At 39.2% G+C, this 12,220-nt stretch overlaps 1 protein-coding gene across 2 annotated transcripts; it reads left to right on the top strand.

The window, feature by feature from the left end:
• The first annotated feature begins 8,080 nt into the window (after positions 1 to 8,080).
• LOC130736289 (pentatricopeptide repeat-containing protein At4g08210) lies at positions 8,081 to 11,471 on the top strand. 2 transcript variants are annotated; one of them, XM_057588133.1, is made up of 3 exons: positions 8,081 to 10,783; positions 10,969 to 11,038; positions 11,154 to 11,471. In XM_057588133.1, the coding sequence occupies exon 1, from the start codon at positions 8,372 to 8,374 to the stop codon at positions 10,439 to 10,441; it is 2,070 nt and encodes a 689-aa protein (XP_057444116.1). In that variant the 5' UTR covers positions 8,081 to 8,371; the 3' UTR covers positions 10,442 to 10,783; positions 10,969 to 11,038; positions 11,154 to 11,471. The 2 variants fall into 2 exon arrangements, with proteins under 2 accessions (XP_057444116.1, XP_057444122.1); XM_057588139.1 differs by lacking the exon at positions 10,969 to 11,038.
• The last annotated feature ends 749 nt before the right edge of the window (positions 11,472 to 12,220 follow it).

Below are 12,220 nucleotides of genomic sequence, written 5' to 3'. Positions count from 1 at the left end.
ATTCAATTTTAAAAAACAAATTCTTTGAATTCCACAGTCAAAACATGTGGAAGGTCCTTCTCACCAAGAAGAGGAAATTGAGAATCACATCCCAGTTCCTGATGATTTTGTCTAGCAATTGGAGCATCGTCTTCACGAGCTAGAAAGGTTTGTCCATGTTTCACACATGTACACATAGAGGCGAAGATTCTCAAGTCGCCACATTAATAAATTCGTTCACCATGAGCGAGCAACAAATCGTAAAAGACAAGAAGAAGGCAAGTATAGTCATGCAAAAATTATTACTCGTAATGAATCAACTTTAAGCTTGATGGTAGGAATTTTGGCTAAGATACGAAATCTTTTCTCCGACGAAATCAAGTCAGTAGATATCCCTAACACTATGTTTGGTTGTGAAGAGAGAGATAGAGAAGAGAGAGGTGAGAAATAATGAGGTGGAAGAGAGCGAAAAAACAACTTTTTGATTAAAATAATATTTTTTAAAACGAAAAAGTAAAGACTGAAAATGGTGGCGGTTCTAAACCGCCACTAAATGCAAATAAAAGGACAAAACAAGATAACAGTGGCGGTTCTAACCACCACTAACTGCACACGAATCAGAAAAAAAAAAAAAAAAAAAGATGCTGCACCTGAATCTCTTCGCAAAACGCGAAGAGATGAAAAAAATGGGATTTTCCCACTCTCTATCTCTCTCTCATCTAGAGTAAATTACAACCAAACACACATACATACTCCATCTCTCTCCTATCTCTTTCTCTTCCCTCAATCTCTTCTATATCTCATTGCAACCAAACATAGCATAAGGGCTTAAAGAAGCCAATAGAAATAGAGTCATACATTCGAGAAACTAATTCTACAAAGCATTTGGATGCTTTTTTCACGTCCATGTCATTTCTTGGAGCAACATATACGTTTGTATGTTTGGGAATCTGTTTGTTGTTTGTTTGTTCTTCTTTCTCTTTCTCTTGTTCTTTTTATTTACTCATTTGTATTAGGATTGAAGTACCCCTTGTACTTCGTTTTAAAGCATAATTATTTGGCCTTCCAAAACAAAAATATGCTTTTGTATGTAGAACCTTTCCCTTATCTTTAAGGAAATTGGAACTGTGTTGGTTTCAATTGTAAGATCAAGTTTTGATCTAGTAGTACAACTCTATGTTTTGATGATTACAAGTTAACTATTAAGTATGAACAATTATGGTACTCTAACGTTGTTTTCTGAGTGTTCAAATGACAGGCCAAGACTCTGGTCCTATTTCACATGATTCAGAAGCACAATGCTAAAAGAGTAACCTCTGCATCGCTTTCGCACGTACTATGTTCAATCTGAACAGTAGATCAAACTTCAGAAGATCTGAAGAATATAAAGCTCTGATATGGATTCAGCTCACTAGAAGCTCTACTGAAAAATCTGAATATGGACTTTTGTCCAGTATGTAGATGGATCAGAACCTCTGACTATGATGCTTCCTCATCAGAAGATGTCTAGTTCAGAAGGTAACTCAGTCAGAAGATAAGTACCCATTGGTGCTTACTCTGAGACGAGACAGTAAGCGTGTGTCAGTTACTTTGATACATCGTTTCTTGTGCCCGTGCTGACAATCTGTTGTAATGAGTGTTGATGTGCTTTTTCTCCACCGTGTGATATGTGTATTAACTGTTCATAATGATGTTCTTAATTTTTAACCGTTGATTTTACTTTGGCTTTTACAATCAACAACGGTTACTTTCTAAAACCACTACGCATACACATTTTCCATCATTCACGTCTTTTGCTTCTCTCTCCTGTTTGTAAAACCCTCATCCTCTTCGATTCTCTCTCGCTTTCACTCATCTCTCTTCTACCCAAACCTCCTACCTTCAACAATGGCGAATTCTGAAAGAGCTGACTCCGGTGAAAGGTCCGATTCCGCTGATGGAAGAGTATTTCCTAGAATGGTTGTGGGTCTTCCAACAGGGCAAGTGGGTCCTGTTCTGCGTCCTAGATTGACAGAGGGTGCTCAAGAACAAGTCCAAGATGCTGAGGATGTTCTTCCCCTATCTCAGAGAAGATGTGCAGTTACATGCGTTTTCCCTCCAGAAGATCTCCAAGTTCTTGCTGAATGGAGATTTGACCTTGACAACATTGTTGATAATGGGGTCGATCTTCGTCCTGAAGTTCAAGCTCAAGGCTAGGAAGGGTATTTCCAAAGACTCCATGGTCCAGTTTATGATAAACTCGTGAAGGAATTCTGGAAGCACGCTGACTGCAATGAGCATCAAGTGGTGTCGTTTGTTCTGGGAAAGAGGATCATCATTTCTGAGAAGTCGTTTGTAAGGCTTCTGGGTGCAGAGACAAGCAATGGCTACAGATTCCAGTTGCAGGAATCAAAAGTCAAACCAAGCACCAAGGAGAAGGTCAACATGGCTCTTTATTTCTACATGGAAGCCAGGGAAAAGTGACTACAAGACCAAGGATCTTCATCTTGATTTGAGAATCTGGCACAAGATTCTGCTCAACTGCATAAATCAAAGACCAAAGGGAAGCTCTCCAGATTACATCAACTTCACCTAGAAGGTGTTGCTCTTTTTCATCAAGGAGCACCGCAAAGTCTGCATGCCCTACTTTCTCTTCTCCTATCTAAAGGAGTGCATCAAGAAGTCAAGAACTACTGCTTCACCCAAGTCTGCAATCAAATACATACCTTTTGGCAGACTGCTTTCTGACTTCTTCATGGAGAGCAAACTGATAAAGGCTCTACAAAAATTAGGATGCACTGAGGACTTGACAATAATTGCTGGGGATGTCTTCACCCCTACATCTATGAAGAGAATGGGCTTGATAGAATCAAAGGCTGAAGTTAAAATTGCTGATGCAAGACCAAGAAGAAGAACCCATATGAAGGACTACCCTCTCTGGTCCAAGGCTGATGATCCAGAGGCAATCAGAATCTACCTTGATGATCTGAAGCAGCAAGGCTATGAGATTGATGTGGATGAATTCTTCAGAAATCTTCAAGATCCTCCAGACTTTGAGTCTCCCAGGAAAATGAAGACTAAGAGAAAGCAAGTTGAAGCCTCTGAGAAGCAGGACCCCTCTGATGGTGATGACGATGATGATGATGAACCACCGCCTCAGAAGAAGGTCAAGAAGGTCAGGATTGCAACTCAAGTCACTCATCTACAACCAACTCAGAGGCCTACTAGAACCGCACATTCTACCAGAGTCACAAGATCTACAGCTAGAGCTTCAAGTAAGTTTGTTATTCTTTCAGATGATGATTTAAATTTGCTTGATGCAATTCAAGATGAAACCAATCCTGAACCCACACCAGTTAATCAACCAACCTCTCACCCTTCACCCCCTAGGGCCTCATTCTTCCAACCTTCTATTGAGGAAGAACCCCTCTGGAAAATGCTTCAAGCTGGTAAACATTCTGCTTGCACCTCACCTATTATTCTTCCATACAATCCACAACTCTCTGAACCAATAATTTCTGAGACACAAGCTCAAGAGATACCAAACCCTGAAAAATCCAACTCTGAGTCTCAACCCTCTGATCACTCAAATGAGGAAACCTCTGAAAGAGAAGATCTCTCTCCTTCTCCCACTATTTCTTTATGTACCAATGTTCTTTTTTCTTCTCCTTCCAATAAATCTGAAGCCTCTCGCCGATTCTTTCAACTTGCTAGAGAAAGAGTTTCAGAAATTCTTGAACATTTTCTAAATGTTCCAAGTCCAAACCGCCACTCTGGACCGAGGCCAGAACCTCTGGTTGCTCCTGGTTCCCTAATTCGAGCGGTCCCTCTGGCTGCTATGCCTCCTCCACCTCCTCCTCCTCATTCTCCTCTTCCAGAGAATGATGAGTCAGTCTCAAACCATTCCCCAGAAAAATCACAAAACCCTGAGACTGAAACCTCTCATCAAAACCTTGAGACCAATATATCTGCACATCAGACTATGCAGATTGGTTCTCCCTCTGAGGTTGCTAGTAGCAATCACGCTTCATCCCCTGAACCAAACCTCTCTCTTGTTCCCTACACCTATTCTGGACCAAACACCCTCCTTGATTGCATCAACTCATTTAATCATGAAGCATCTTTAACGGTTCGCAATGTGCATGGTCGCACTGACCTCAGTGAGAATCCAGACATGGTTGTTGAGGACTGGGATCATCTGTGTTCTTGGATGGTTGATCAAATTCCAGTGATGGTGGGGTTTCTAAATGCTGAAAAGAATAAGTGTGTTGAAGATGCTGGTAAACGACTCAGAAGAAGGAAAGTTTTGAATGAACAGCTGATGAGAGAACAGCTCTATACTGCTATTGAAGAAGCAAGAAAGAAGAAAGAACAAGAAGAAGAAGCTGCAAGGATTGAAGCAGAACAGCTTGAAGCTGCAAGGCTGCAAGCTCTGGAACAAGCAGCTAAATTACAAGCTGAAGCTGAGACACTAAGAAATCAAGCACTTAGAATTGTTCCAGTTACTGATGTTGCCTTCACATCTGCTCAAGTTCCTCACTCTGATCAAGCTGCAACGTCTGCTCAACCTCAGTCAGATTCAAGAATTGATCTTATTGAACAGAGACTTGATTCTCATGAAGTTCTTCTTTAGAGTCTGAAAGAGATGTGCACAGAACTTCTAAGGAGGACACCTAAACCCTAGCTTTAGGAACTCTCTTTTCTTTTGTCTTTCTTTATCTATGTTTATTTGTCTTCTTCTTGAACTATGTTCCTTTATCTATTAATAACAAACAAACTGTTTATTTATTAATAAGAAACTTCATACAATGCATTGCTACAATTAAAAGGGAGGATTTTTCCTCAACTTTCTACATTGCCTACGCATCGCTGCTTTCTCAAGCTCCAGACGATGCTGCCTATGCTCTAAGAGGACTAAGCTCTGGCGCAGCTCCTGCCTCTCAGGATCCTCCGCCACCGTCTCCAGAGCCGCCTCTGTTGCTCTGATTTCTTCATAAAGCTCCAGCTCCTTCTGGAAGAAAACTTGCATTTCCTCCACGAATCTGAGGAAGCTTCTGAGGATGTTGTCCATTTTCGGACTCAGGCTCATGCCTAATAGCCGGTTTGTCAGACTATAGACGCTCAGTTCCTCTGGATGGCGTACATTGATGAAGAGATCTTCATCAAAGGCCTTCTTCCTCAACTGCTAGATGCATGCTATGAAGGATGCCATTGCAATTTCAAGTTCAAGTGAAAACGAGACGTGAAGACTGATATGGTTTAACCGCTATTTATAAGCTAAGTTCAGTCTACAGAAGTTATTGCTGAAGCAGTTTCTCAAGGATTGTTTATTGGTAACAGATGTTTACCTTTAACTTCTTGGTCGGTGGTAAACGTTCAACTCTTTCATTTAATCTTCTGCATATGCATTAATTAAAAACGTTTTCCTTAATTTCTTTTTCTTTTCTCCATCCTTTTTACACTTAGACCCTTTCTAAGGGGGCGTACTTTGTACTTCAAGCTAGGTTTTTCACACCCCATGCTTTTTGCTTATGACAAAACGGGGGAGTATATAACCCAGTTTTTGATGTGTAAGCTGTGTTAGTGTGATTTCTATTGCTTTTGGAGAATTTAAGAGTTCCACCTTTATGACCATAGATGTGTCACTGGGCAAATACAAGGAATACATCTTCACTTTCTCTGAAGTGATACTAGTTGACTCTGATACCTTTACTCTGCTCATGACTCTGAATACTTATGCACTCTGATTATCTCATTCTATCTATATCATACATTCTTACTCTGAACTCTTTTATTATTTAGCTCAGAATCTAGATATTACTAATATTTTAATTAAGTCCTAGATTCAGGGGGGGCTAAGCTTAGAATCAAGCTGTGACTTGGATTCAGAATGAGCAACATAAACCATTCACCTCATAATAAGTTTACTTCTATTCTCTAAACTCTGAGTGAATTCAGTTTATTGTTTAAGAATTGTTCATCAAAATACTTGGTTTTGAGATCATCAAAAAGGGGGAGATTGTAAGATCAAGTTTTGATCTAGTAGTACAACTCTATGTTTTGATGATTACAAGTTAACTATTAAGTATGAACAATTATGGTACTCTAACGTTGTTTTCTGAGTGTTCAAATGACAGGCCAAGACTCTGGTCCTATTTCACATGATTCAGAAGCACAATGCTAAAAGAGTAACCTCTGCATCGCTTTCGCACGTACTATGTTCAATCTGAACAGTAGATCAAGCTTCAGAAGATCTGCAGAATATAAAGCTCTGATATGGATTCAGCTCACTAGAAGCTCTGAAGGATCAGATGCTCTGAAGGATCAGAAGCTCTGAAAGTCTAGAAGCTAAGTAATGAAGATTCTGAAGTCCAAGAGTAAGCTGGCTCTGAAGACCAAGTACTTCTCCTCTGAGTCCAGAAGCAGAAGGTACAAAGGTCAGAGGATCCAAGCTTCCCTCTGACTCTGATCATCAAGCTTCACAAGTTCCAAGATGAAGCATCACTCTGATCAAAAGTCAACAAGGATAAAGGTCATGACGCTATCCAAAGTACAAAAGCAATTGTACCATTCCTGACGACCTTACCTAACTGATTCAGCCATAGCAGAACCTGGAAATTCCAGATCTGCCCTCCAACAGTAGCATCTCCATGCAACGTTCAAACCCTAATCCTTGGAGTATATAAAGAGGCTGAAGATTGAAAGTTGCCGCCTAAGAAACTTGTTCACGCGCAAGCAATTTTCAAATATTTTCTTAGCAATCTTTCTTCAAATAGAACTAAGTGTGTTTACTATTAGCTTTCCAAGAAGCATTTATTTGTAAACCAAAAACCTGCAAACAGTTCTTTGATTTTCCTTTAGGAGATCAAGGTTGATCGGATCCTAGAGAAGACTAAGAGAGTGAATCTTAGTGATTTTTAAGTCAGTGTATTGTTAGTCACTTTGCAGGTAACAAGTGCAGTTGTAACAAACTCTGATTAGTGGATTGCCTTCATTCTAAGAAGGAAGAAATCACCTTAACGGGTGGACTGGATTAGCTTGAGGGATTTATCAAGTGAACCAGGATAAAATCATTTGTGTGCTTTCCTCAACTCTTATCTTAGCACTTTTATCTTTGGTGGTTGAAGAGATTTATTTAAATCTCAAGTGGGTCGAGTTTTTAGTTTTAAAACGTTATTCAAACCCCCCCCCCCCCTTTATCATTTTTCATACCTTCATCAATCTCTTCCTCCTTACTGTATTGGTTGATGGGATTAACCCTCATCTCAATTTGCCCACTATAACATTACAAGCAAAGGATTGCTAAAAAATTATGCACGTACATTGGGAAAGATTAAATAGGGGAGTCTCGTATGTCTCTATGGACATTTCAGCCAACCAAAAGACATGCAACAAAGCATTCGCCATAAGGCCGAGCTGAATGACTCAGGAAGAAAATTCATGCTCGGTAGTATCCGCTTGGCCATCAAAGGTCTGAGACTAATGAATCAAGGCAGGGCAGCTAAGGACCACTTGCATGTTCGAGACGCGCAGCTTAAAGAGCTTTCCTCGCACTAGCAATGACAACCACCAATGACTATGTCTATGACCCTATATATATAAGTTCTATCGCTCATTTATATTACTTGCTATTCATTCTTTACATTTACATTTGAGTTCTTACTGAGTTTCTGAGATTCTCTCTCAGCTAAAACACTGACTTGAGCGTTAGAGTGTCTTCTACAGGTATCCCCTCGTCGTGGAACATGGAGCTCTATCATGCCTTCTACGATCACCGTTGCACCATTCCATCCTGAACCACCATCACAGTCGAGGGAGATTCGATGACATCAGATACTCAGGCTCGAACATATCATATTTACAAAATTGAAAAAATGAAGGGAACCAAAAATTGTGGATTCAATAAACTTTATCGACCAAAATGATGGGGATAAAAACAGCATAGCCACTAAACTAGGAGGACCATAATTGTGAAAAATAAAGTGGCTGACTAATATCACATAACGATGGGAGTAGGGGGATAAAAAACGAGCAGTGCTATTGAGCACGAGAGAATTGTGCACGAGAGTGCACGAGCATCATTTAGTGACGGTTTCAAACCGCCATTAATTTTCGGTGCCAGGAAAAAAACACAAATTGTAACAATTCTTGCGGTTTAAAACCGCCACTAACATTAGGTGCCAGAAAAAACGGCAAACGTTACAAGTTTCTCGTAGTTTAAAACCGCCAGAAACTGTCTCGTGCACATTTCACGAAAAACTTGTCGTACCATTCAGCATTTTCCATCAAAAATTAAGCCCAACAAAATTATCACGCGGCAAAAACAAGTGTATACGGTATACCACTAACTGTTTTGAAGGTTGTCCTCTCAACAATGCTCAGAGTTTGGTAATTCAACGGCAATGGTTGTGCAATGGATTTGAATCATATCCAGTTTGCTTTACGCTATTGCAGACGCTTTAGAGCTATCAAACATGCCAAATCACTCCATTCGTATATGATAAAATCTGGACTTTTCAACCATGTTTTTCTCCTAAACAACATGATCTCTGTCTATGCAAAGTGTTCAAGTTTCCATGATGCACGAGCCCTGTTCGACGAAATGCCTCACAGGAACATTGTTTCTTGGACAACAATGGTCTCTACACTCACCAATTCTGGGAAGCCCCATGAGGCTCTTACACTCTACAACGAGATGCTGGAATCCAGAACTGAGCATCCCAATCAATTCTTGTACTCTGCGGTTCTCAAGGCGTGTGGTATCGTGGGAGATGTTGAATTGGGCAAGTTGGTTCACCTCCATATATCTGAAGATAAGCTAGAGTTTGACACTGTTTTGATGAATGCCCTGTTGGACATGTACATCAAATGTGGGAGCTTGAGTGATGCCGAACGAGTTTTCTATGAAATCCCGCGTAAAAATTCCACCTCATGGAACACCCTCATTCTGGGGCATGCCAAACAAGGGTTGATGGGTGATGCGCTGAAACTGTTTGATCAAATGCTGGAACCAGATCTTGTATCTTGGAATAGCATGATTGCTGGTCTGGCAGATAATGCTAGTCACCATGCATTGCAGTTTGTTTCTATGATGCACCTGAAGGGCCTTAAACTAGATGAGTTCACATTCCCCTGTGCCCTTAAAGCCTGTGGTCTTTGTGGTGAGTCAACCTTAGGGAGACAGATTCATTGTTATATTATCAAGTCGGGGTTTGAGTCTTGCTGTTACTGTATATCGGCGTTAATTAATATGTATTCGAATTGCAAGCTATTGGATGAAGCAAGGAAGATATTTGATCAATTCTTTAGGAACTCTCGTGTTTCTGAAAGCTTGGCACTGTGGAATTCTATGATCACTGGGTATGTTGCCAATGAGGATTATGCAAATGCTCTCAGTCTGATTGCTCGTATGCATTATTCTGGTGTACAATTTGATTTTCATACCTTCAGTGTTGCTTTAAAGGTCTGCATCTACTTCCATTACTTGAAATTGGCATCTCAAGTGCATGGATTGGTCATCACCAGTGGTCATGAGTTAGATTGTGTTGTTGGAAGCATTCTTATTGATCTATATGCGATACAGGGTAATATTAACAATGCATTAAGATTGTTTGAAAGGCTTCCGGATAAAGATGTTGTGGCCTGGTCCAGTTTGATTGCTGGTTGTGCTAGATTTGGGTCAGAAACATTAGCTTTTTCCCTCTTTATGGATATGGTTCATTTGGGTCTTGAGATAGACCATTTTGTCCTTTCAATTGTTCTGAAAGTTTCTTCAAGATTGGCATCACATCAAAGTGGCAAGCAAATTCATGCTTTATGTCTTAAGAAAGGGTATGAATCTGAGACAGTTATTACAACTGCTCTTATTGATATGTATGCAAAATGTGGTCAAATTGAGGACGCCTTGGCTTTGGTTCATTGTCTTTCGGAAATAGATACCATGTGTTGGACAGGAATTATTGTGGGATGTGCACAAAATGGAAGAGCAGTTGAGGCAGTTAGTCTTCTGCATAAGATGGTAGAATCTGGTACGCAGCCAAACGAAGTCACCATTCTAGGTGTCCTTACTGCATGCAGACATGCTGGTCTAGTTGAAGAGGCATGTGCTATATTTAGTTCTATTGAAACAGAGTATGGATTGACACCAGGCCCAGAACATTACAATTGTATGGTTGATTTACTTGGTCAAGCAGGACATCTGAAAGAAGCACAAAAACTGATCACTGACATGCCATTTAAGCCTGACAAAACTATATGGTGCTCCTTGCTTGGTGCCTGTGAAATTCACAAGAACCGATATCTTGCAAATATTGTTGCTGAGCATCTTCTTGCTACCTCACCAGAAGATGTTTCTGTACATATAATGCTGTCAAATGTTTATGCAGCCCTTGGAATGTGGGATAGTTTGAGTAAGGTAAGAGAAGCTGTCAAAAGAGTAGGCATAAAACAAGCTGGAAAAAGCTGGATTGAGATCTCTAGTTGAGAATGCTAAACTTGTGAATGGCTAGGTTAATCGTCATACATAAGGCATTTCCGGATGAGTCACTCATTTTCTAGCATATAAGGACTGGTATGTGACTGAAATCTGAATTGTGAAAGGCCGTCTCAGGTTATGGTGATTGCATCAGCTCAATTAGAAGGTAAAAGCGTGGAAGTGTCAATTTTTCAACGAATTTTAGATAGGAGAAACTGCATCAAAGACTACAACATTACGTACAATGAATGCAGCAGTTCAATCTAATAAGCTTTCCATGCCTACAATTGTCACGAGGTTTCTCACATCCATTGTTTGCTTTCCCTCCAAATAAAGTTAGAAACTAAAAAGGTAAATTCAATTTTACTTTTAATACTATTTATCCCTTTTGTAAATTGAACTAGTTTTAATTTTAAACATCAATTAATCACTTTCAGTTTCATATTGATAACATCACAATTAAACTTATACCACTAACTAATCCAATTAGCAACTTTTTGTATTAAGCACTCATTGCCAGAGGTTAACTCTAATAGGTATATTAAAATCAGAGGTGGCTTTTTTACCACTTGCAAATGCATCTCAGATCATGTCATTTTTAAACAGGTATATTAATTCCCTATCCTTCTAAATTATTTTCGGCTTTTTTGTGCTCAAGTATTGTAATTAAACAAAGTTACTCTTTATGAATTTTTTATGCTGTATTCATTGCTGTTTGCAGAAAGTCATCGGGTCTCAGCTCATCTTTTAGCATGGTTGAGCAGCTTTTAACATTTTCAGCTTTTATTTGACAAGCTTCATTCTGATGCACATGTGGTGAGATCAGCTTTTTTTCTTTCCTTTCACCTTTGTATAGTGAATTCTGTCAATAAAATTTTCTAAAAGGGGTTTGAGATATGATAATAATGTAGACTTATTGAAAAATGTTATGATAATTACAATAGTTAATCTATGATGACAGAAAAAATAGTTAGGCTTTTGATGTATATAACATAATAATTGCCTTGGTTTTAATTCCAAATGTTCAGTTTCCAGGTTCTTCTTTCTGAACTTGTTCTGTCTTTTGTTATTTTTTTTATAACTGGACCTAACAGTGAAGTGATGATACTTTTCACCCTCTTTTTGCCTTTCGTTGCTCTGTCCAATTGCCCAAGGTGGAAGAACAGATTGAGACACCACTAGGCTGCACGGGGTTATGTTGGGTTGGGCATAAACCTTTCTTGAGCTGTCTACCACTTTTTTTAATATTTGACCAGAGAGGATGTTGACTATCTGGTCAGAAGCAAACAAGGATTGAACACCCCTAATAGTTTGATTTGCAACAATTTTTTCATAAGCGAAAATCTTTTATTACGTTTTTACTTGAACTGATTTGTATGAAAAGCAAGAAAAAAATGTCATTTATGCCAGGAGTTAAATGTTATACATTAGGCTTGGCCGTGATTAGAACTGCACCCGGCGACATCTTTGGCATTTCCATGCCATACTGTTAGGAATGAGTAGGGCCAGTTTGTATATGTTGAGATATGTAGATAAAATAAATAGGGATAAATATATTTAGTATATTTTATCTTTTATTAGGATAAATCTTTTCCTTATTTAGCTATCCCTAAACTCTTTTATATATATATATATATATATATATAGATGCTGTAGCAACATTAATATATACTATTATACTTCATTTCATAGGAGATCCTAGCATATTTAGAGAGAGAGCTTCAAGCCAGCTCGCTAATCTCTATTGTCCTACCATGTCTGATTACAGATGGTATAAGGACACCTTCT

Source organism: Lotus japonicus, chromosome 1 (genome assembly GCF_012489685.1).
Source record: "Lotus japonicus ecotype B-129 chromosome 1, LjGifu_v1.2".
In the NCBI taxonomy this organism is placed as follows: Eukaryota; Viridiplantae; Streptophyta; class Magnoliopsida; order Fabales; family Fabaceae; genus Lotus; species Lotus japonicus.
The sequence above is the reverse complement of the archived record's forward strand: the minus strand, read 5'-3'. Positions and strand labels throughout refer to the sequence as shown.

Coding starts and splice junctions, on each gene's coding strand:
- LOC130736289 (XM_057588139.1), top strand. CDS start 8,372: ATGGATTTGAATCATATCCAGTTTGCTTTACGCTATTGCAGACGCTTT.